Source organism: Pristiophorus japonicus, chromosome 11 (genome assembly GCF_044704955.1).
Source record: "Pristiophorus japonicus isolate sPriJap1 chromosome 11, sPriJap1.hap1, whole genome shotgun sequence".
In the NCBI taxonomy this organism is placed as follows: domain Eukaryota; kingdom Metazoa; phylum Chordata; class Chondrichthyes; family Pristiophoridae; genus Pristiophorus; species Pristiophorus japonicus.
Window position 1 is genome coordinate 145,001,418 of NC_091987.1, and position 26,010 is coordinate 145,027,427.

At 48.2% G+C, this 26,010-nt stretch overlaps 1 protein-coding gene and 1 pseudogene across 3 annotated transcripts in view; one reads left to right on the forward strand and one right to left on the reverse strand.

Moving 5' to 3' along the window:
• Nucleotides 1-319: 319 nt before the first annotated feature.
• The window catches only part of phex (phosphate regulating endopeptidase homolog, X-linked), a 162,812-nt gene continuing 137,121 nt past the window's right edge, over nt 320-26,010 (forward strand). For all 3 annotated transcript variants that reach the window (XM_070894119.1, XM_070894120.1, XM_070894121.1), the window contains exons 1-2: nt 320-1,017; nt 21,941-22,006. In XM_070894119.1, coding sequence (XP_070750220.1) covers nt 894-1,017; nt 21,941-22,006 — 190 coding nt within the window. In that variant the 5' untranslated portion in view covers nt 320-893. The remainder of the gene's footprint in view (nt 1,018-21,940; nt 22,007-26,010) is intronic.
• Nucleotides 20,172-20,271, reverse strand: LOC139276622 (U6 spliceosomal RNA; annotated as a pseudogene).

Here is a 26,010-nt window from a genome sequence, read left to right on the forward strand (position 1 = left end):
GGAAAGGGAGAGGGTTAGTGAAGGTTGAAGAGAGGGGGCGGGTGTATGAATTTGTGTGTGAATTTCCATCCCCTGTATGGCACTCATGCTGAAGAGGTGTTGGGTTTCTGAGTGTTGGTAACTCGTATTGTCAAGATTTTCTTGCTGAAATAATCGCAATAGAAGAGAGCGAGTGCTGACAGAAATAACTTCTGAACTTTCTAGTCACATGGAAAATGATCTTGTAATTCAATAAGGACTGCGTTCCTTAGTTTTGATCCATGGAGTGCCGGTGGCAGAAGAACGCCTCTGGGTGTTAGTGCGTCTGAGGATTGTAAACAGTGGGTATGATTCCCAAATCAGGGAAGGATAATAAGCGCAGATCATTTGTTAGAAGATAAGGCATTGGAGAATTAAAAGAATCCTTCACTGTAAATAGCTTAATCTATTTACATGACATTACAATGTAAATGGTGCGATTCTGCTTTGATGTAGCATTTTAATCATTTTAATACGATGACCAACTTACCAACTAATGCATGTGCAGAAGTGGAGTGCAGCTGTGACATTGACATTTATACGGCGCACCTCTGCTACTTCAGCATTTGATGGTTGCAAGCTGGGTAACGAATTGCTTGCTGTGTCTGACTGGGGCAGATGAAGTCCAATTCAATTAATCTCACTGCTGTCTTTCTCAGCGGCCAAATTGGTGGCTGCAGCGTAAACAGGGATCTACAATCTCCCAAGTGGCATTCAGGGGAGGGAGAGCAGACACTGCTCTTTCACAGAAAGAGAGAGAGAGGACGGACTGTGCATAACACTCCCTGCCTGTTAGGAAAAACGTAGCTCTTGTTTCACAGTGGGGGGAAGAGAGGAGGCGGGGGGTGGGGGAAGTGAAATATATTTTGGACATCATGCAAATGGAGGTGTTGGAGAACGCAAAACCTGTAACGGCGAGGTGTCGGAACAAGCTGTTAAAAGCAGCCCTCTTCATTTTTGTGACTGCGACTGTGGTTCTCAGTATTATACTGGCACTCGGTAAGTGGTACTCAACTGTTGTGCACTTTTAAAATTCTGCTGCTAGTAGCTGGTTCAACTTTGTCTTGTAACGTTCCACAGCTGGATTGGAAAGGCGTTGAGATCTGGCACTAACCGCTAAACATGTCAGCGCCTTTTTAATTTTAGACGGCCTCAGTGCCCGCTTGAATAGAGCTCAGGCATCATTTCAATATTGGAATGGGGGTCCTGCACCCTCGGGGAGATTTGTTCAGACTAGTCGGAACTCGTACCGGTTAATTGGCATTGCATTGGTAATTAGCACGTCGTTAAAAGGGTACTTGCGCTATTAATTACGAGCCCTAACTTTCTGCAGCGAGTGCAATGGGCAATTAAATTGCAAATCCAGCAAATTCTTAAAAGTATCAGGAGCCTAAGGATGAGATGCCATTTGCACGAGACTAACAGTGGCATGGCGTAAATCGACGAGCAAGTTCTGCAAATCCGCACGACTTTCCATTATGTTTTTCCCCCATGAACTTGCTGGCCTTTTCACTCATTAATAACGGTGTGCATCATTAATGCGTTGTCATTTTGCCAGCAAGATTCAGCCTTATGTTTGCATTATAAGTTAAATAAGCTTAGAGTACCATGTGCAGTTCTGGCCACCACATTACAGGAAAGATGTGATTGCACCAGAGAGGGTACAGACGAGATTTCCGAGGATGCTGCCTGGACTGAAGAATGTTAGCTATGAGGACAGATTGGATAGGCTGGGGTTGTTTCCTTTGGAACAGAGGAGGCTGAGGGGAGACCTTATTGAGGTGTATAAAATTATGAGGGGCCTAGATAGAATGGATAGGATGGACCTATTTCCCTTAGCAGAGGAGTCAACAACCAGGGGGCATAGATTTAAAGTAATTGGTACAAGGTTTAGAGGGGATTTGAGGGGAAATTTCTTCACCCAGAGTGGGGTGGGGGTCTGGAACTCACTGCCTGAAAGGGTGTTAGAGGCAGAAACCCTCACCACATTTAAAAAGACTTGGATGTGCACTTGACGTGCCGTAACCTACAGGGCTACGGACCAAGAGCTGGAAAGTGGGATTAGGCTGGATTGCTCTTGGTCAGCAGGCGCGGACATGATGGGCCGAAATGGCCTCCTTCCGTGCTGTAAATTTCTATGATTCTATGATAAGGTCCCATCAGTTGCTTCTCCCAGTAGAAGCTTGACTGCCATCGGCTCTGTCTTCTTCCTCGTCTTACTCATCTGTCAGTCACTTCTCACAGCCCCTGCCTGTATCTCATCCCCTTCACTGCCCACTCCGCTCCTCGCCCTCCAGGTGGATGGCGCTGTCAACGGCTGGTTTGGCTCACATGGCAGGCCACCATGATGCTGGCGGCAGTACTGCAGGATTGCCCCTACACAGTGCAGGCTGCAGATTTGTATTCTGTGCTCAGCTGGGATTTGGGTCAGTTTGGAAACATGTCGAGGATAACAATTCTCTCCCTCCACCCTCCGCCCACCAACCCCTCCCCCCCACCCCCCCCCCCCCCACCGCACCCCCCCACTTCCAGCGGCACAGGCCTGCAGGGTTTTGGGGAGTTTTGCGTGCAACGCTACCTTTGTGGAGACCTGGCATCACGGGTCATCGGCAATTCCTCCGCATCTCTGTGACAGGTGCTCAGAGGTTATTTGGTCAAGAAAATGGTGTCATTCGCACCAGCAACCTTGCATCATTGCGCACACTGCTAATCTCACTATTAATCGGCCTGCAATGGCATTGAGGCAGAGACTATCAACATCACTTAAAATTAAATTGGATTAATATTTGAAAAGGACAAAGATGAATGGATATGGGAAATGAGATAGTGTAGGGAGGTGCAGTTGAATGTCCAGCATCCACTGATGGGCGGGTGATGGGCTGAATTGACACCTTCCTGTGCTGAAATATCCATGGGTGTATAAATGCAACAACCACTAACACTAATGCATATTATGCTAAATAAAAGGCTGGTTTTACTTCACTCTGTTAGAAGCACATGACTTCGTGAGTGCCTCAATCTATTGCTTTGAAAGTCAGCAGTGTAGCATACACTAGTTCATCGGCTTTGTCCCTCTTTATCAAGTTTGGGTTGTATAGGGTGCTTCAAACTGCTGCTGCTGGACCCTATTACAAACGTGGATGGTATTATGTGTGGTATTCATTGCCAACAGCAATTAGTCCTCCCTGAGTATGTTCTATTGAGAACCCTACCATCTGGTTTATATACTTGAAAGAAATTTCAGGGCTATGGGGAAAGAGCGGGGAGTGGGCCTAATTGGATAGCACTCTCAAAGAGCCAGCACAGGCACGATGGGCCGAATGGCCTCCTCCTGTGTGGTATGATTCAATTATTCTCCAAATACCACATGTCATTCATGGGTGTTGATTGAACGAACAACCCATTTACTTCTGACGATATTTCAGAATCTCAAAAGGCACATTAAATATTTCCAGGCAGAGGAAATTTAAATAGCTTGTGATGTGCCTGGTATAAATGGATGTGATTGGCACCAGGTTGCGCTTTTGCAAATTCCCCAATATACAAACCTGTGTATAAAGGTTCTGCCTCTGCTTCTCCTCAATGAGTAGCTGCCCCCATAGCTGAGGTATTGATCTTTAGGGTCTAGAAAAGGACTTGCATTTACACAGTGCCTTTCACAACCTCAGGACATCCCAAAGAGCTTTACAGCCAATGAAGTACTTTTTGAAGTGTAGTCATTGTTGTAATGTAGGAAATTTGGAATGTAGCAGCCACTTTGCACACAGCAAGCTCTCACAAATAGCAATGTGATAATAACCAGATAATCTGATGTTGATTGAGGGATAAATATTGGCCAGAACACCGGGGATAACTCCCCTGCTCTTCAAATGTTATGGGATCTTTTACATCCACTTGAGACGGCAGACAGGGCCTCGGTTTAACATCTCAGCGGAAAGACAGTGCAGCACTCCCTCAGTATTGCACTGGAGTGGCAGCCTGGATTATGTATGCAAAGTCTCTGGGGTGAAAGTGGAACCCACGACCTTTGGAATCAAAGGCTGGACTGCTACCAACTGAGCCACAGTTGACATTGAGTAATATGTTTTTCAGCATAATCCTATTTTACTAATACTCGAGTTGGCAATGAGTACCTTCCTTAATTATACAGGCCAAATTTAAACATGCACTACTGGTATAATATTTTTTATTTTTCTGCATTCCATCCTTGTTGCCACTGTTGGGGAGATAGTCAAATCAAATCAAAGCCAAACTTGGAGCAGCTGTGTGGCGACGGTCTCAGTTCCATGTCAGATTTGCACCCTCTAATCTTGTACATGTCAGCGACTGGAGATGGGACATTTACATGCTGTCTGCCTCAGATAGTGTCAAACTCAGGCTTTGTGGCCAAAGTACTCAGTGACCAGCCTCACAGCAAGAGGATAACCTCCGGGTCCCACCTGCGGGTCTGCATTACTGAGAGCAAGCAAAGAAATTAGATTACAGTGTCTTAAGGATCATTCGGTTTGCCATGTGATCATGCCCAATCAATTGGCTTAAAGTGAGTGTGACCAATTGAGTAGAATGTGTCGAGATTTGTTGTGACAGGTTTCTGCTGGTTTCCTGCAGATTTTTGGTGCCTGAGCCCATTAGTTTGCAGTTAATTATATTAAAATTGGGCCCTGGTGATGTTCAATCTGTTATATATGCATATTTGTTTGTTGTGTGAAGTCTGTAACACTGTTATGTCACACTGAATGTACCCTTACACTGTACATACCTTACCTGTACAACAGAGGGTGCTGTTGCTGGAGACCTAAGGGTTACCTGCACACTGGAAAAATTGGAAAAAAAAACAAAACAAAAAAATTCCCAATACATAGGCCACGCCACCACAACATAAATCTCAAAAAATACCTTAAAAAAAACCAATCACACTTACCTGAGGTGGGCATTACTTACCTCACTGCAGCCGGTATAGTTCAGACCGCCCGCTTTCACAGCTGGACCCAGCAGGATGCACTGCAGGGCGGACGGGAGGCAAAAAGCCAGCCGGTGTCGCACCAGGGGTATTTCACACCAGCTCGCCTCTTCTGGGCGGTAATAAGAACATAAGAACATAAGAAATAGGAGCAGGAGTAGGCCATACGGTCCCTCAAGCCTGCTCCACCATTCAATAACATCATGGCTGATCTGATCATGGACTCAGCTCCATTTCCGCACCTGCTCTCCATAACCCTTTATCCCCTTATCATTTAAGAAACTGTCTATCTCTATCTTAAATTTATTCAATGTCTCAGCTTCCACATCTTTCTGAGGCAGCGAATTCCACAGATTTACAAACCTCTGAGAAAAGAAATTTTTCCTCATCTCAGTTTTAAATGGGCGGCCCCTTATTCTAAGATTATGCCCTCTAGTTCTAGTCTTCCCTATCAGTGGAAACATGCTCTCTGCATCCATCTTGTCAAGCCCCTTCATAATCTTGTACGTTTCGATAAGATCACCTCTCATTCTTCTGAATTCCAATAAGTAGAGGCCCAACCTACTCAACCTTTCCTCATAAGTCAACCCACTCATCCCCGGAATCAACCTAGTGAACTTTCTCTGAACTGCCTCCAAAGCAAGTATATCCTTTTGTAAATATGGAAACCAAAACTGCACGCAGTATTCCAGGTTGACCTCACCAATACCCTGTACAACTGTAGCAAGACTTTCCTGCTTTTATATTCCATCCCCTTTGCAATAAAGGCCAAGATTCCATTGGCCTTCCTGATCACTTGCTGTATCTGCATACTAACCTTTTGTGTTTCATGCACAAGTATCCCCAGGTCCTGCTGTACTGCAGCACTTTGTAATCTTTCTCCATTTAAATAATAACTTGCTCTTTGATTTTTTTTCTGTCAAAGTGCATGACCTCACACTTTCCAACATTATACTCCATCTGCCAAATATTTGCCCACTCACTTAGCCTGTCTATGTCCTTTCGCAGATTTTTGTGTCCTCCTCACACATTGCTTTTCCTCCCATCTTTATATCGTCAGCAAACTTGGCTACGTTACACTCGATCCCTTCTTCCAAGTCGTTAATAAAGATTGTAAATAGTTGGGGTCCCAGCACTGATCCCTGCACAGATTGCCAACCAGAGAATGAACCATTTATCCAGACTTCCTGTTTTCTGTTAGTTAGCCAATCCTCTATCCATGCTAATATATTACCCCCAACCCCGTGAACTTTCATCTTGTGCAGTAACCTTTTATGTGGCTCCGCGCCCCCGCCAAAACCGACCCCAAAAACCCTTGCGGGCCACTGGGGGCTGACCGCCCACCCGGAAGAGTTCACCGCACCATTGCCGCCCCTCCAGGGTAAAAACAGAAGTGGACAGGACCGGAAAGTCCAGCCCCAGGTTCTCTGTAATTTTATTTGGCCCTGCGCGGGTCATTCAAAATAACATGCATGTGCAGTTTTTACATTGAAATGCCGGCAAGTCGGCTGCGCGGATTTCTTGGCGCAGTGTTCAGCTGCGCACCTTACAGGGAAGACTGGCCAAAGTGGTTGGGTTTAAAGGAGTGTTTTAAAGGAGGTAGCAAGGCAGAGAGGGTTAGGGAGGGAGAGATTAGGGGCTAGGCAGCTGAAGGCAAGACCACCAATGGTGGGACGATGGAATTCAGGGATGCATCAGAGGTCAGATTTGAAGGAGCTCAGATATCTTGGTGGTGGGGTGGTGTTGTAGGTGTTATATATGTAAACTTGTCTATACTCTGTACAGCCACCAGAGGGCTCATCCCCTGGAGTCCCAAGGGATCCCAGAATCCCTTGGGAGCACAGGTATTTAAGGAGGCCTCACAGGTTGGCGAGGCAATCTGGAGACCTGCAATAAAAGACTAAGGTCACACTTTACTTTGAGCTCACAGTGTTCAGTCTGACTCTTTCTCCATACATAACAACTGGCGACGAGATACAGATAGCAAACCCAAAGATGCAGAAAACAGTGGGCATCCTGGAGAAATTCTTGGAGGGAGATGATTGGGAAACATTTATGGAGTGACTCAACCAATACTTCATAGCCAACGAGCTAGATGGAGAAGAGAACGCTGCCAAACATGTGGGGCACCAACGTATGGCCTCATGAAAAATCTGCTTACTCCAGCGAAACCCACAGAGAAATCGTACGATGATTTGTGCACACTGGCCCGAGAGCATTTGAACCCGAAGGAAAGTGTTCTGATGGCGAGGTATCGGTTCTACACCTACAAAAAGTCTGAAGGCCAGGAAGTGACGAGTTATGTCGCTGAGCTAAGACGTCTTCAGGACATTGCGAATTTGAAGGACATGTGGAGCACATGCTCAGAGACTTTTTCGTACTTGGCATTGGCCACGAAACCATATTTCGCAAACTTTTGACTGTAGAGATCCCAACCTTGAGTAAGGCCATAGTGATAGCCCAGGCGTTCATTGCCACCAGTGACAATACTAAGCAAATCTCTCAGCATATAAGTGCTGCTACAAGTACTGTGAACAAAGTGCTGTTGTTTTCAAATCGCAACGTACAGGGCAGGTCACACATGCCTGCAGCTACACGTCCGTAGATGTCTCAGAGTCCAATATCAAGGGTGATGAGTGCAAAGCCATTAACACCTTGTTGGTGCTGCGGGGGTGATCATCGTTTCCATTCATGCCGATTCAAAGTATTCGTTTGCAAGGGCTGTGGAACAATGGGACATCTCCAATGTATGTGCAGGCGAGCTGCAAATCCTGTTAAACCTGCAAACCACCATGTTGTAGAGGAGGACAGATTCATGAAGGATTATGACGAACAAGAGCTTCAGACCGAGGTGGCAGAGGTACATGGGGTGCACACATTCACCACAAATTGTCCCCTGATAATGCTGAATTTTGAACTAAATGGACTCCCGTTGTCAATGGAGCTGGACCAGGGTGCGAGCCAGTCCATCATGGGCAAAAAGGCTTTTGAGAAATTGTGGAGCAGCAAGGCTTCAAGGCCTGTCTTAATTCTAATTTGCACGAAACTAAGAACTTACACAAAGGAACTGATTCCCGTAATCGGCAGTGCTACCGTAAAGGTCTCCTACGATGGAACGGTGCACAAGCTACCACTCTGGGTGGTACCAGGCGATGGTCCGATGGTCCCACGCTGCTTGGCAGGAGCTGGTTGGGAAAGATACGCTGGAACTGGGACGACGACCGAGCGCTATCGTCCGCTGACGACACTTCGTGTGCCCAGGTCTTAAACAAGTTCCCTTCGCTGTTCGAACCAGGCATCGGGAAATTCCAAGGAGCAAAAGTGCAGATCCACCTAATTCCGGGAGCGCGACCCATTCATCACAAGGCGTGAGCAGTACCGTATACGATGAGAGAAAGGGTAGAGATCGAGCTAGACCAGCTGCAAAGAGAGGGCATCATCTCACCAATCGAGTTCAACGAGTGGGCCAGTCCTATTGTCCCAGTCCTCAAAGGAGACGGCTCCATCAGAATCTGTGGCGATTACAAAGTAATTATCAATCGTTTCTCCCTGCGGGACCAATATCCACTACCAAATGCCGATGACCTCTTTGCAATGCTGGCAAGAGGAAAGACGTTCACGAAGCTGGATTTGACTTCAGCCTACATGATGCAGAAACTGGAGGAATCATTGAAGGGCCTCACCTGCATCAACACACACAAAGGTCTTTTCATTTACAACAGATGCCCGTTTGGAATTCGATCAGTGGCGGCGATATTCCAGAGAAACATGGAAAGCTTACTGAAGTTGGTCCCGTGCACCATGGTCTTCCAGGGCGACATCTTGGTTACAAGTCAGGATACAGTCAAGCATCTGCAGAACCTGGAGGAGGTTCTGAGTCGACTCAACCACGTGGGGCTCAGGTTAAAACACTCGAAGTGCGTTTTCCTGGCACCTGAAGTGGAGTTCCTGGGGAGGAGGATCGCGACTGATGGCATCAGGCCCACCGATTCGAAGACGGAGGCAATCGAGAACGCACTGAGGTCACGGAACGTGACGAAGCTGCGGTCATTTCTAGGACTCCTGAACTACTGTGGTAACTTCTTACCAGGTCTCAGCACACTGTTAGAACCACTGCACGTCTTACAGCGTAAAGGGGATGAATGGGCATGGGGCAAAAGCCAAGAAAATGCCTTTGTAAAAGCCAGAAAACTGTTCTGCTCAAACAAATTGCTTGTGTTGTATGATCCATGTAAACGTTTGGTATTAGCATGTGATGCGTCGTCACATGGCGTCGGGTGTGTATTGCAACAAGTTAATGATTTCGGGAAACTGCAACCGGTTACTTATGCATCCAGGAGCCTATCTAAGGCCAAGAGAGCCTACAGCATGATTGAAAAAGAAGTATTAGCGTGTGTCTATGGGGTAAAGAAAATCCATCAATACCTGTTTGGGCTAAAATTCGAATTGGAAACTGACCATAAGCCACTGATACCCCTGTTTTCTGAGAATAAGGGGATAAATACTAATGCATTGGCCCGCATCCAGAGATGGGCGCTCATGTTTTTTTTTAATTCGTAGCCAATCTTTCCAATTCTTTGTCAAATCACAAACGCCAGAGGTCACCTTGCACACATCAAGGATCACTCTGCGCCAATGCTCTTAGCCAAAAGGCCTAGAGCCACTGCACCGTTCCTGGAAGTACTGCAATACCAGGTTCGTGCCATGGAGGTGGATGGGTCAGGCCCCCCACACACCTCCGTGGAGGTGGATGGGTCAAGCCACCCCACCCACTTCCTATTTCCAAAAAGCATAGGAGAACCACCTTCCTGATCCAGGGAGAACCACTTTGGGGTCATGGTTACTCCCCTGTCAGGTCAGTTACGCATGATCTTAGCCAAAAGGCCAGATGGGCGCTCATGTTGTCCGCATACATCTATGCCATCCGCCACAGGCCGGCACAGAAAACTGTGTCGATGCTCTCAGTAGGCTGCCATTGCCCACCACGGGGGTGGAAATGGCGCAGCCCGCAGATTTAGCCATGGTTATGGAAGTATTTGAGAGTGAGCAATCACCCGTCACTGCCCAGCCGATCAAAACCTGGACGAGCCAGGACCCCTTATTGTCCCGAGTCAAAAACTGTGTGCTTCACGGGAGCTGATCCAGTGTCCCAGTGGAAATGCAGGAAGAGATAAAGCCATTTCGGCGGCGCAAAGATAAAATGTCTATACAGGCAGATTGCCTTCTGTGGGGCAATCGAGTTGTGCAGAGACACCTTCATCAGTGACCTCCACAGTACCCACCCAGGCATCATAATAATGAAAGCGATAGCCAGATTCCACGTGTGGTGGCCCGGTATTGATGCGGACTTAAGAGTCCTGCGTGCACAGATGTAATACATGCTTGCAGTTAAGCAATGCACCCAGGGAGGCGCCGCTAAGTTTATGGTCTTGGCTCTCCAAACCGTGGTCTAGGGTACATGTCGACTATGCAGGCCCGTCGTTGGGTAAAATGTTCCTTGTGTAGATGCGTACTCCAAATGGATTGAATGTGATATAATGTCGGCTAGCACGTCCGCTGCCACCACTGAAAGCCTGCAGGCCATGTTTCCCACACACGGCCTACCCGATGTCCTAGTGAGCAACTTTACTTTGAGCTCACAGTGTTCAGTCTGACTCTTTCTCCATACATAACAGTAGGGCTGGAGGAGGTTACAGAGATAGGGAGGGGTGAGGCCATGGAGCAATTTGAACACAAGGATGAGAATTTTAATTCCGAGGCTTTGCCGGACCGGAAGCCAATGTAGGTCAGCGAACACAGGGGTGATGGGTGAGTGCGACTTGGTGTGAGTTAGGACACGGGCAGCCGAGTTATTGACCAGCTTGAGTTTACAGAGGGTGGAAAATGGGAGGCCAGCCAGGAGAGCATTGGAATAGTCTAGAGGAAACAAAAGCATGGATGAGGATTTGAGCAGCAGATGAGCTGAGGCAGGGAGAGGGGGAAGAGGGGTGATGTTACGGAGATGGTAGTAGGTGGTCTATTTGTTAGTTGGCAAGAGATTTTGTGCCAGGTGTTCTGCCACTGCCTTTTTTTTGTATGGCGGGGATATCGTTTTCCAAATGCAAAATCCTCATTTTCTGGGTTTTTTTGGAGGAAGGAGGAACGATGTAACAACACCAAGCAGATCAAGCTGCACCACAAGCAAGCAGGACTTCCCTGCTGGTACCATCATGACTACATCAATGGGCAGTGGCATCCCTACCTGTGGAAGGGCCCTGTGCCGCCTGCTGCAAGGACACCAGTAGCTAATGTACCATGTGACCAGCACGGCCAATGGCACAAACAACCAGCTGCTCCCTGTCTCCGCCTCCTTTCAGCCATGTTACAAAGTTGCCTTGGAGTGACTCCCCCACACTTGGAATGTTGCCCGCCACCATCACTGGGCCAGACTCCGTCTTTCGGATGAGATGTTAAACCGAGACCCCATCTGCTCTCTGAGATGGATGTAAAAGATCCCGTGGAACTATTCTGAAGAAAAGCAGGGGAGTTATCCCGGCGTCCTGGCCGATATTTATCTCTCAATCAACGTAACAATAAAACAGATTATCTGGTCATTATTGTTATATATGTAAACCTGTAAATACCTTGTTTAACCAGCAGAGGGCTCATCCCCTGGAGTCCCAAGGGATCCTACAATCCCTTGGGAGCATCTGTACTTAAGGAGGCCTCACATGCTGGAGAGGCACTCTGGAGACCTGCAATAAAAGACTAAGGTCACACTTTACTTTGAGCTCACAGTATCTGGTCAGACTCTTTATTCATACACAACAACTGGCGATGAGGATGGGATGACGAACCCCACCGCAATGATGCAGAGAACAGTGGGCATCCTGGAGAAATTTTTGGAGGATGATGATTGGGAAACCTTCGTGAAGCGACTCGACCAATACTTTGTGGCCAACGAGCTGGAAGGAGAAGCGAATACTGCCAAAAGAAGGGCGATTCTCCTCATCGTTTGCGGGGCACCAACCGTATGGCCTCATGAAAAATCTGCTTGCTCCAGCGAAACCCACAGAGAAATCGTATGATGAAGACAGACTTCTGGATGCATAAGCAACCGGTTCTACACGTACAAGAGGTCTGAAGGCCAGGAAGTGGTGAGCTATGTCGCCGAGCTAAGGTGCCTGCAGAACATTGTGAATTTGAAGGACATTTGGAGCACATGCTCAGGACTTCTTTGTACTTGGCATTGGCCATGAAGTAATACTTCACAAACTTTTGACTGTAAAGACCCCAACCTTGAGTAAAGCCATAGCGATAGCCCAGGCGTTCATCGCCACCAGTGACAATACCAAACAAATCTCTCAGAACACGAGTGCTGCTACAAGTACTGTGAACAAAGTAACGTTGTTTTTGAATTGTAACGTACAGGGCAGGCCTCACGTGCCTGCAGCTGCACGTCCGCAGATGTCTCAGAGTCCACCATCAAGGGTGATGAATGTTAGGCCATTAACGCCTTGTTGGCGCTGCGGGGGTGATCATCGTTTCCATTCATGCCGCTTCAAAGGATATGTTTGCAAGGGCTGTGGAATAATGGGACATCTCCAACGTATGTGCAGGCGAGCTGCAAACTCTGCTAATCCTGCAAACCATCATGTTCCAGAGGAGGACAAATCCATGGCGGACCACAACGAACCAGAGCCTCAGACCGAGGAGGCAGAGGTACATGGGGTGCACACATTTACCACAAAGTGTCCCCCGATAATGCTGAAGGTTGAATTAAATGGACTCCCTGTGTCAATGGAGCTGGACACGGGCACGAGCCAGTCCATTATGAGCAAAAAGACTTTCGATAAATTGTGGTGCAGCAAGACTTCAAAGCCAGTCCTGACTCCCATTCACACTAAACTGAGAACTTACACAAAGGAACTGATTCCTGTAATCGGCAGCGCTACTGTAAAGGTCTCCTACGATGGAGCGGTGCACAAGCTACCACTCTGCGTGGTACCGGGCGATGGCCCCACGCTGCTTGGCAGCAGCTGGCTGGGGAAGAAACGCTGGAACTGGGACGACGTCCGAGCGCTCTCGTCCGTCGACGACACTTCATGTACCCAGGTCCTAAACAAGTTCCCCTCGCTGTTCGAAGCAGGCATCGGGCAGTTCCAAGGAGCAAAAGTGCAGATCCACCTAATTGCGGGGGCGCGACCCATCCTTCACAAGGCGAGAGCGGTACCTTACATAATGAGAGAGAGAGTGGAGATCGAGGGCATCATTTCGCCGATCGAATTCAACGAATGGGCCAGTCCAATTGTTCCAGTCCTCAAGGGAGACGGCACCATCAGAATCTGTGGTGATTACAAAGTAACTATCAATCGTTTCTCCCTGCAGGATCAATACCCACTACCAAAGACAGACGACCTTTTTGCTACGCTGGCGGGAGGAAAGACGTTCACGAAGCTGGACTTGACCTCGGCCTACAGGACGCAGGAACTAGAGGAATCCTCGAAGGGCCTCACCTGCATCAACACGCACAAAGGTCTCTTCATTTACAACAGATGCCCGTTTGGGATTCGATCAGCTGTGGTGATATTCCAGAGAAACATGGAAAGCTTATTGAAGTTGGTCCTGCGCACCGTGGTCTTCCAGGACAACATCTTGGTTACAGGTCGGGACACCGTTGAGCATCTGCAGAACCTGGAGGAGGTTCTTAGTCGGCTTGATCGCATGGGGCACAGATTAAAACGCTCAAAGTGCATTTTCCTGGCGCCTGAAGTGGAATTCCTGGGGAGAAGAATCACGGTGGATGGCATCAGGCCCACCGATTCGAAGACGGAGGCAATCGAGCACGCACTGAGGCCAAAGAACATGACGGCGCTGCGATTGTTTCTAGGACTCCTGAACTACTTTGGTTACTGGGTCTCAGCACACTGTTAGAACCACTGCACACCTTACTGCATAAAGAAGACGAATGGGTATGGGGCAAAAGCCAAGAAAATGCCTTTGTAAAAGCTAAAAAACTGTTTTGCTCAAACAAATTGCTTGTGTTGTATGATCCATGTAAGCGTTTGGTACTAGCATGTGATGCGTCGTCATACGGAATCAGCTGTGTAAAAAACTGTGCTTCACGGGAGTTGGTCCAGTGTCCCGTTAGAAATGCAGGAAGAAATAAAGCCATATTAGTGGCGCAAAGATGAAATGTCTATAAGGCAGACTGCCTTCTGTGGGGCAATCGGGTAATGGTACCAATAAAGGGCAAGGACACTTTCATTAGTGATCTCCACAGTACCCCCCCAGGCATTGTAATGATGAAAGTGAAAGCCAGATCCCACGTGTGGTGGCCCTGTATCGATGCGGACTTGGAGTCCTGTGTGCACAGATGTAATACATGTTCACAGTTAAGCAATGCATCCAGGGAGGCGCCACTAAGTTTATGGTCTTGGCCCTCCAAACTGTGGCGTCGGGTCCATGTCATCAATGCAGGCCCGTTCTTGGGAAAAATGTTCCTAGTGGTTGCAGATGCGTACTCCAAATGGATTGAATGTGAGATAATGTCAGCAAGCACGTCCGCTGCCACCACTGATAGCCTGCGGGCCATGTTTGCCACGCACGGCTGCCTGATGTGCTTGTGAGTGACCACGGGCCGTGTTTCACCAGTGCCGAGTTCAAAGAGTTCATGACCCGCAATGGGATCAAACATGTTACATCTGCCCCGTTTAAACCAGCGCCCAATGGTCAGGCAGAGAGAGCAGTGAAAACAATCAAGCAGAGCTTGAAGAGGGTAACTGAAGGCTCACTTCAGACTGGCCTTTCCCGAGTCCTGCTTAGTTACTGCACTCGACCCCACTCGCTCACTGGGATTCCACCCGCTGAACTGCTCATGAAAAGGGCACTTAAAACAAGGCTCTCGTTAGTCCACCCTAATCTACACGTACAGGTAGAAAGCATGCGGCTTCAACAAAGTACATACCATGATAGCGCAAATGTGTCACGCGAAATTGAGATTAATTATACTGTTTTTGTGTTAAACTATGGACAAGGTCCCAAGTGGCTTTCCGGCACTGTCGTGGCCAAAGAGGGGAGTAGGGTGTTTCGGATCAAACTTTCAATTGACTTATCTACAGGAAACACTTGGACCAAACCAAACTCAGATTCACGGACTATCGAGAGCAACCCACATTAGACCCTACCTTTTGTGACCGCCCAACACACACACAAGTGACAACCAACACAGCGGTTGACCACGAAGCAGAACCCATCACCCGCAGCAGCCCAGCAGGACTCACCATACCAGACAGCCCAGCAAAGGCCCAACAAACGATTCACCAAAACCAGCATTTGCACCGAGACGATCAACCAGGGAAAGGCCCCCAGATCGACTCACCTTGTAAATAGTTACACTATTGACTTTGTGGGGGACGTGGGGGTGGGGGAGGGGTAGTGTTGTTATATATGTAAACCTGTAAATACCTTGTTTAACCACCAGAGGACTTATCCCCTGGAGTCCCATGGGATCCCACAATCCCTTGGGAGCACCTGTATTTAAGGAGGCCTGACAGGTTGGAGATGCACTCTGGAGATCTGCAATAAAAGACTAAGGTCACACTTTACTTTGAGCTCACAGTATCTGGTCAGACTCTTTATTCATGCGCAACAATTATCACGTTGCTGTTTGTGGGAGCTTGCTGTACGCAATTTACTACCGCGTTTCCTATATTACAACAGTGACTATACTCCAAAAGTACTTCATAGAAACATAGAAATTTACGGCGCAGAAGGAGGCCATTTCGGAAAGCGGTTTGAGACGTCCAGCGATTGTGAAAGATGCCAGACTGATTCCCAGGATGGCAGGACTGACATATGAAGAAAGACTGGATCGACTAGGCTTATATTCACTGTAATTTAGAAGAATGAGAAGGGATCTCATAGAAGCGTATAAGATTCCGACGGAACTGAACAAGTTAGATGCAGGAAGAATGTTCCCGATGTTGGGGAAATCCAAAACCAGGGGACGTAGTCTAAGGATAAGGGGTAAGCCATTTAGGACCGAGATGAGGAGAAACTGCTTCACTCAGAGAATTGTGAACCTGTGGAATTTTCTATCACAGAAAGTCATTGAGGCCAATCCGCTAAATATATTCAAAAGGGAGTTAGATGTGGCCCTTCTGGTTAAAGGGATCAAGAGGTATGGAGAGAAAGCAGGAATGGGTTACTGAAGTTGCATGATCAGCCATGATCATATTGAATGGTGGTGCAGGCTCGAAGGGCTGAATGACCTACTCCTGCACCTATTTTCGATGTTTCTATATAAATCCAAGTCTTTCTTTTTTTCTTCTTTATGCTGTATTTTTGAACTAGCCATCCTTTGCAAAGGCTAAAGTATACATCAAAATTATTAGTAGCCTTTGTAAAAACTCCCAGCATTATTATTCCCATAAATGGTCATGTCTCTTCAAATTTACCCATCACCCCCTTATAAGTACGTATTTTACCTCCTCCCACAACCTTCAAACACAAGCCTCAACTGAACCCTAACTCCACCACCGCCCCCCACCACCCCCCCCCACCACCCCCGGAAGATGCGGAGTCTCTGCGAGATTGTCCCATAACCGTAAAACCGCCTTCAGTTGGTTACACCTGAGTTGGTGGGGATATGGACGTTGTGACCGTTGGAATACTTGGACCTGCCAACTCACGCTAATCATCTAGCCCGCTGAATCAGAAGGACGATGGTGGACTGTAGGTCATGTGTAGTAAATTAATTTCTAGCTAGTCTGACTTGGAAGAACTCTCACAGATCGGAACAAAAAGCAAAATGCTGCGGATGCTAGAAATCTGAAATAGAAACAGAAAAAGCTGGAAATACTCAGCGGGTCAGGCAGCATCTATGGAAAGAGGTAGTTAGAAAAGAAAGACTTGCATTTCTATAGCGCCTTTCACGACCTTGGGCAGTCCCAAGGTGCTTTATAGCCCATGGGGTACTTTTTGAAGTGTAGTCACTGCAGTAATGTAAGGAAAGGCAGCATCCAATTCTGCACAGCAAGCTCCCACAAACAGCAATTAAATAAATAACCAGATCACCTGTTTTAGGTGTTGGTTGAGGGATAAGTATTGACCCAGGACACCAGGGAGAACTCCCCTGCTCTTGTCCTAAACAATGTCGTGGGATCGTTTATGTTCACCTGAGAGGGCTGACGGAGCCTCGGTTTAAAGTCTCTTCTGAATGACGGCACCTCCGACAGTGCAGCACTCCCTCAGCACTGCACTGAATAGACAACGCTTCAGGTCTGTGACCCTTTCTCAGTACCAGAGAATTACATCGAGTTTGCAGCACAGGAACAGGTCTTTCGGTCCAACTGGTCTGTGACGGTATTTATGATCCACACGAGCCGCCTCCCATGCTACTTCATCTAACCCTATCACCATATCCTATTCCTTTTTCCCCCGTGCTTATCTAACTTACCCTTAAATGCATCTATGCTTTTCACCTCAGTCACTCCCTGTGGTAGTGAGTTTCACATTCTCATCACTCTCTGGGTGAAGACATTTCTCCTGAATCTCTTATTGGATTTAATAGTGACTATCTTGTATTGATGGCCCCCAGTTCAGGTCTTGCCTGCTAGTGGAAACAGCTTCTCCATGTCTACTCTAATGAACCTCTTCATAAACTTAAAGAACTCTATCAGGTCACCCCTCAGCCTTCTCTTTTCTAAGAGCCCCAGCCTGTTCAGCCTTTCTTGATCGGTATAACTTCTCAGTTGTGGTATCATCCTTGTGAATCTTTCTTTGCACCCGTTTCCAGTGTCTTATCATCATCATAGGCAGTCCCTCGGAATCGAGGAAGACTTGCTTCCACTCTTAAAATGAGCCCATAGGTGGCTGAACAGTCCAATACGAGAACCACAGTCCCTGTCACAGGTGGGGCAGATAGTCGTTGAGGGGAGGGGAGGGTGGGACTGGTTTGCCGCACGCTCTTTCCGCTGCCTGCACTTGATTTCTGCATGCTCTTGGCGATGAGACTCGAGGTGCTCAGCGCCCTCCCGGATGCACTTCCTCCACTTAGAGGGTCTTTGGCCAGGGACTCCCAGGTGTCGGTGGGGATGTTACACTTTATCAGGGAGGCTTTGAGGGTGTCCTTGTAATGTTTCCTTTGCCCACCTTTGGCTTGCTTGCCGTGAAGGAGTTCTGTGTAGAGCGCTTGCTTTGGGAGCGAACAATGTGACTTGTCCAGTGGAGCTGATCAAGTGTGGTCAGTGCTTCAATGCTGGGGATGTTGGCCTGGACGAGGACGCTAATGTTTGTGCATCTGTCCTCCCAGGGGATTTGCAGGATCTTGCGGAGACATCGTTGGTGGTATTTCTCCAGTGACTTGAGGTGTGTACTGTACACGGTCCATGTCTCTGAGCCATACATGCTATTGATTACAGTTTAGCTTGCTCCGTACTGTTCCTGCCAGACTATTAATCAGAGTACACGGACCCTTTTAAAAAGAACAGTTCATAGTTTGGGTTAGTGACTGCACATTTGCAGTGTCAGCCGTGGCTCAGTGGGCAGCACTCTCGCCTCTGAGTCAGAAGGTTGTGGGTTTAGGTCCCACCTCAGGGACTTGAGTGCAAAAAATCTAACACTCCAGTGCAGTGCTGAGGGGGCGCTGCACTGTCGGATGAGGTGTTAAACCGAGGCCCCATCTGCTCTCTCAGGTGGACGTAAAAGATCCCATGGCACTATTTTGAAGAAGAGCAGGGGGGTTATCCCCGGTGTCCTGGGGCCAATATTTATCCCTCAATCAACATAACATAATCAACATCTGGTCATTATCACATTGCTGTTTGTGGGAGCTTGCTGTGCGCAAATTGGCTGCTGCGTCTCCCACATTACAACAGTTAATACACTTCAAAAAGTACTTCATTGGCTGTAAAGTGCTTTGAGATGTCCAGTGGTCATGACAGGCGCTATACAAATGCAAGTATTTCTTTTCTTTTAATTCTCAACATAGAAAAACAATCATCATTTTGAAAAAATAAGTGACCAGTGATCCATTTCTGATGGCACAAATCAGAGGGGAGTGGGGGGGGGTCACTGGTGGCTGTTTAATTATTGTGTCACACAGAGAGAGAGGGAGGCAACGACAACAACAACAACTTGTATTTATATAGCACCTTTAATGTAGTGAAACGTCCCAAGGCGCTTCACAGAGTATGATGCGATAAACATTTGACACTGAGCTGCTTAAGTAGAAATTAGCACAGAGGTATGTTTTAAGGAGCATCTTGAAGGAGGAAAGAGAGGTAGAGAGGCGGCGAGGTTTAGGCAGGGAGTTCCAGAGCTTGGGGCCTAGGCAACAGAAGGCAGAGCGATTATAATCAGGAATGCTCATAAGGGCAGAATTAGAGGAGCGCCGACATCTCGGGACGGGGAGGGGGGAGGTTGTGTGTCTGGAGGTGATTACAAAGATAAGGAGGGACGAAGGCCATGGAGGGATTTGAAAACAAGGATGAGAATTTTGAAATCGAGGCGTTGCTTAACCGGAAGTCAATGTAGGTCAGCGAGCACAGGGGTGATGGGTGAGCGGGACTTGGTGCGAGTTAGGACATGGGCAGCCGAGTTTTTGGATAACCTCAAGTTTACATAGGGTAGACTGTGGGAGGCCAACCAGGAGTGTGTTGGAATAGTGAAGTCTAGAGGTAACAAAGGCATAGATGAGGGTTTCAGTAGAGGATGTGTTGAGGCAGGGCTGGAGACAGGCAATGTTATGGAGGTGGAAATCATCAACATAGGCAGTCCCTTGGAGTTGAGAATGACTTGCTTCCACACTAAAAATTAGTTCTCAGGTGACTGAAGAGTCCAATGCGGGACCTACTGGCTCCATTTGGGGTTGTCCATGAGGGCCCTGACGTTCCAGGTGTCGTACTTCACCTTAAAGGGCGGAAGATGCCTATGTGTGAATTCTTTTAACGTGGGGTGGCCGTTGCACATCAGCTACCACATGGGCTTGACAGAGCTAGGTCTTGGTCCAGTGGCAAGGGGATCCAAGACGATTGGAGACCAGGCTCTGTTGCATGGGCCTAGCTCATACACACACGCATACTCCTACTGTCCTCCTTCCTCCTTTCCACAGAAACTCTCTCCTTGAGATGCACAGTGTAGTCCTCGCGGCAGCTCGTTGTTGGCCCATGCTGCTCCTTTCCTGGGCCACGACCTCGCTGCTCCTGGGCTTAAAAATATGGAACGCTTCCAGTTGCGTGTCATCCTTGTGCAGGGGCCATGCTAATCTTCTGTGTATCGTTCCAACTTTAGTCTATTTGCTGCCGAAGCGAGGTGTGAATACGCGGTTAGTTATGCTGCGGATATGTGGCCGGAAGCTCATTTCATAGAAACATAGAAAATAGGAGCAGTAGTAGGCTATTCGGCCCTTCGAGTCTGCACTGCCATTCAATATGATCATAACTAATCCTCTATCTCAACACTATATTCCCGCTTATTCCCCCATACCCCTTGATGCCTTTTGTTTCTAGAAATCTATCTATCTCTCTCTTAAATATATTCAGTGATTTGGCCTCCATAGCCTTCTGTGGTAGAGAATTCCACAGGTTCACCACCCTCTGAGTGAAGAAGTTTCTCCTCATCTCGGTCCTAAATTTCCCACCCCGTATCCTGAGACTGTGACCCCTTGTTCTTGACTTCCCAGCCAGGGGAAACATCCTCCCCGCATCCAGTCTATCCAACCCCGTCAGAATTTTATACGTTTCAATGCGATCCCCTCTCATTATTCTAAACTCTGGTGAATACAGGCCTAGTCGACCCAATCTCTCCTCATACGACAGTCCTGCCATCCCAGGGATCAGTGTGGTGAACCTTCGCTGCACTCCCTCTACGGCAAGTATATGGGCCATGGGCAGCATGGAGGCCCCAACCTGCGAGGGAACATCAGCAGCAGGTCGGGGCCATAAAAGGAGCGGTGAGAGGCGACCATGGGCAGCGTGGTGGTGTACCACTTCAGGGTACAGCGCGAGCTGTTGCCGGAGGGCGACGGCAGCGAAGAGTGACGTCATCAAGAACCAGGTCGGTGATTGGAGCACGGGCAGGTACAGCAGGAGCAGCGAGGTCGGGGCGAAGGAGCGGGTGATCGGGGCCCAGGAGAGGCGCGAGTTCGGGGCCAGGGGCAGCACGGGCCAGCCCACACTGTGATATGTGTGCGCACTAGGTCCGTGCAGCAGAACTGGTCTCCAGTCGTCTTGGTTAACCCTTGCCACTGGACCAGACCTAGCTCTGTCAAGCCCGTGTGGTGACTGGTGTGCAACGGTCACCACATTTTAAAAAAATCCATGCACAGGCATCTTCCACCCTTCGACATGTAGTTCAGGTCCTTCATTCGAAACACCTGTGAACTTGTCCTTTTTTTGGCGTGGAAGCAAGTCATCCTCGTTTCGAGGGATGGCCTACGATGATGATGACACAAATATGTACAACCTCTAACATTATACAAATGTTCATCCTTCACCTTTAAACACTAGGAGGCCATGAAGTGGACCCTTGCGTTGTTTTTAACCGAAACAGTTGGAGCAGCAGCAGGTGCCCACTGGTGAGGTGGGTGCCCTGGTTGCCGTGGCAACACCAGCAGGGCTTGGGCCTGTGCGCAGCCTGAGTCCTGAGGTTGCCGTGGCAACGCCAGCGGGGGCCTGTGCGAAGCCCGAGCCTCCCTCCCTACCTAGCTCCTTGAGTTGTGTCACGGGTCGGGCCTTCGCTCATTTTTTCCCCCATGTGAATTGGAGGGAACGTCCCCCGGGCAGTTGGCCGCCCACAGCGAGGCAGACAGGGGGCGAGGGGGACGAGAGGCCGCGCACGGCGATGGGTTCTAGCGCTGCGCGGGCAGAGTGGCTCAAGCACCGCGGCCGAGTGTCTCCACAAGTGAGCGCAAGTGACTGCACTTTGTCGGCATCGCTGTGCTGGCCCTGAATTCTCTGAGTTTCTGTCACTGTCTTACAGCTGGGAGTCGAGTAATCAGCCTGCACTCCGAGGAGCATTGCCTGACAGCCCCCTGCACTGAGGCGGGTAAGCAGCAACTTTTATTCCTTCTGTAGAGTTATTATTACATCGGATGTCCGGCACAGAAGCAAGGCCATTCGGCCCAACAGTCCACCGATCCTCCTGGAACATAAGACATAGGAGCAGGAGTAGGCCATTTAGCCCCTCGAGTCATTCAATAAGATCATGGCTGATCTGATCTTGGCCTCAACTCCGCTTTCCTGCCCGCTCCCCATAACCCTTGACTCCCCTATCGTTCAAAAATCTGTCCATCTCCACCTTAAATATATTCAATGACCCCCCCCCCCCATCTCCACAGCTCTCTGGGGTGGAGAATTCCAAAGATTTATGACCCTCTGAGAGAAGAAATTCCTCCTCATCTTCCTTTTAAATCTGCGACCCCTTATTCTCAAACTATGCCCCCTAGTTCTAGATTCCCCCATGAATGGGAACATCCTCTCTGCATCTATCCTGTCAAGCCCCCTCAGAATCTTATACATGTCAATAAGATCACCTCTCTCGTCTAAACTCCAATGAGTATAGGCTCAACCTTTCTTCATAAAACCACCCCTTCATCTCACGAATCAACCTCGTGAACCTTCTCTGAACTGCCTCCAATGCAAATATATCCCTCCTTAAATAAAAAGACCAAAACAACTCCAGGTGTGGTCCTCCTGCATTTCCTCATCTAACTTGCATAACTTTCTATTCCCTTCTCCCTCGTATACTTGCCTAGCCTCCCCTTAACTGCATCTATACCGTTCACCTCAACCACTCACTGTGGTAGAGAGTTCCACATTCTCACCACTCTTTGGGTAAAGAAGTTTCTTCTGAATTATTTTAATTCATTCTTGGGGTGTGAGTGCCAGTGGCAAGGCCGGCATTTGTTGCCCTGAGAAGGTGGTCTGGTGGTGAGCCGCCTTAAAACACTGGTAGTGATTGGATACAAATGGAGTAGGGGTTAATAGTAGGGGATTTCAACTACCCTAATATTAACTGGGATAAAATTAGTGTGAAGGGCATAGAGGGTGCTAAATTCCTGAAATGCATTTAGGAGAACGTTTTTAGCCAGTATATAACAAGCCCAACAAGGGTGGGGACGGTTCGGGACCTAGTTTTAGGGAATGAAGCTGGTCAGGTGGAAGAGCATTTTGGTGCCCGTGATCCTAATTCAGTTAGGTTTAGGGTAGTTATGGAAAAGGACAAAGATAGACCAGGAATAAAAGTTCTCAATTGGGGAAAAGCCAATTTTACTCAGCTGAGATGTGATTTAGCCAAAGTGGACTAGAAACAGCTACTTGAAGGTAAATCAGTGTCAGAGCAGTGGGAGGCATTCAAGGAGGAGATCCTGAGGGTTCAGAGCAGGTAAGTTCCCTTAAAGAAAAAGGGTGGGACTAACCAATCTAGAGCCTACTGGATGTCAAAGGGCATACAGGGTAGGATAAAGAAAAAAAGGGAGGCTTATGACAGATACCGAGGGCTCAATACTGCAGAAACCCGAGAGTAGTGTAGAAAGTGCAGGGTGAAATTAAAAAGGAAATTAGGAAAGCAAAGAGAGAGCATGAATCATTTTTTGCAAGTAAAATTAAGGAAAACCCAAAGATGTTTTATAACTACATTAAGAGCAAGAGGCTAACAAAAGAAAGAGTAGGGCCTATTAGAGACCATTAAGGTAATCTGTGTGTGGATGCGGAAGACTTGGTTATGGTTCTTAATTAATACTTTGTGTCTGTTTGCATCGCCCCTCTCTTTTGTGAAATCAGGGAGGAAGAAGAAGTATATTAGAAAGAGGAGAAATATTAGATGAAATAAACATAGTGAGAGAGAAAGTATCTTTGAAAGTGATAAATCCCCAGGCCCGGATGAAATGTATCCCAAGCTGTTAAGGGAAGCAAGAGAGGAAATAACAGAGGCTCTTACCACCATTTTCCAATCCTCTCTGGCTTCAGGTGTGGTGCCAGAGGACTGGAGGACTGCTAACGCTATACCGTTGTTTAAAAAGTGAGAAAGGGATAGACCGAGTAATACAGGCCAGCCAGCCTAATCTCGGTGGTGTGAATAATTTTGGAAAAAATTCTGAGGATTAGAATAAATCTTCATTTTAGAAATACACTGATTAATCAAGGACAGTCAGCATGGATTTGTTAAGGAAGGTCATGTTTGACTAACTTGATTGAATTTATTGATGAAGTAACAAGGAGAGTCGATGAGGGTAGTGCATTTGATGGAGTCTATATGGATTTTAGCAAGGCTTTTGATAAAGTCCCACATGGTGGGTGGAGAAAGCACAGGAGATCTAGCAGCTGGCCTACAGCCAGGACGTGCGAGGATTCTTCACCGCAGTTAAGTCCACCTATGGCCCAAGGCCCCACCTCACTGCTGGCCAAGAACGGGGAGGCACTCATTAAGGACACCGAGACAGTCAGGGCCCGCTGGAAGGAGCACTTAGAAGATCTCCTTAACTGAGACTCTGCCTTCAACAGGAGTGTCCTCGACTCCATCCCGCAGCATGCTACCCGCCAGCATCTCAGCAAAACCCCAGCCCTGCACGAGTTAGAAAAGGTCATCCATCAGCTCAAGAACAACAAGGCATCAGGGGCAGATGGAATCCCCGCTGAGGCACTAAAGTATGGCGAAGAAGCACTATTGGCACGAATGCATGACCTCATTGCCCTTATCTGGAAGGAGGAGAGCATGCCAGGAAATCTCAGAGATGCCGTAATCGTGACCATCTTCAAAAAGGAGACAAATCCGACTGCGGCATCTACAGAGGAATCTCCCTGCTGTCGGCCACTGGGAAAGTCATCGCAAGATTTCTCCTCAACCGTCTTCTCCCTGTGGCTGAAGAGCTCCTCCCAGAGTCACAATGCAGATTCCATTCACTAAGGGGTACAATGGACATGGTCTTCACCGCGCGACAACTACAAGAGATGTGCAGGGAACAGCACCAACCCTTGTACGTGACCTTCTTTGACCTCACAAAGGCCTTTGACACCGTGAGGGACTATGGAGCGTCCTCCGTTTCGGCTGCCTCAAAAGTTTGTCACCATACTCCGCCTGCTCCACGATGGCATGCAATCCGTGATCCTGACCAACGGATCCACCACAGACCCAATCCATGCTCGGTCCGGGGTCAAGCAGGACTGCGTCATCGCACCAATGCTCTTCTCGATCTTCCTCGCTGCAATGCTCCATCTCACTTTCAACAAGCTGAAGTGGAACTAAACGATAGAACCAATGGGAACCTGTTCAACCTTCATCGCCTCCAGGCTAGATCCAAGACCGTCCCATCCTCTGTAATCGAACTACAGTACGTGGACAACGCTTGTCTGCACACATTCAGAAGCTGAACTCCAAGCCATCGTCAACATCTTCATCGAGGCTTATGAAATCATGGGCCTTACACTAAACATCAATAATTCAAAGGTCCTCCACCAACCTGAACCCACCACACAGCACTGCCCCCCCCCCCAGTCATCAAAATCAACGGTGTGGCCTTGGACAACATAGACCATTTTCCATACCTCGGGAGCCTACTATCAACAAGGGCAGACATCGATGACGAGGTCCAACACCACCTCCAGTGTGCCAGTGCAGCCTTCGGCCGCCTGAGGAAGAGAGTGTATGAAGACCAGGACCTCAAATCTGGCACCAAGCTTATGGCCTACAGGGCAGTAGTAATACGCGCCCTCCTATATGGCTCAGAGTCATGGATCATAAACGGTAGACACCTCAAAGCGCTGGAGAAGTACCATTGGCGCTGCCTCTGCAAGATCCTGCAATCCACTGGGAGAATAGACGCACCAATGTCAGTGTTCTCGCTCAGGTCACCATCCCTGCATTGAAGCACTGATCACACTCGACTAGCTCCGTTGGGCAGGCCACATCGTCCACATACCCGACACGAGAATCCCAAAGCAAGTGCTCTACTCGGAACTCCTACATGGCAAGTGAGCCCAAGGTGGGCAGAGGAATCATTTCAAGGACACCCTCAAAGTCTCCTTGATAAAGTGCAACATCCCACCGGCACC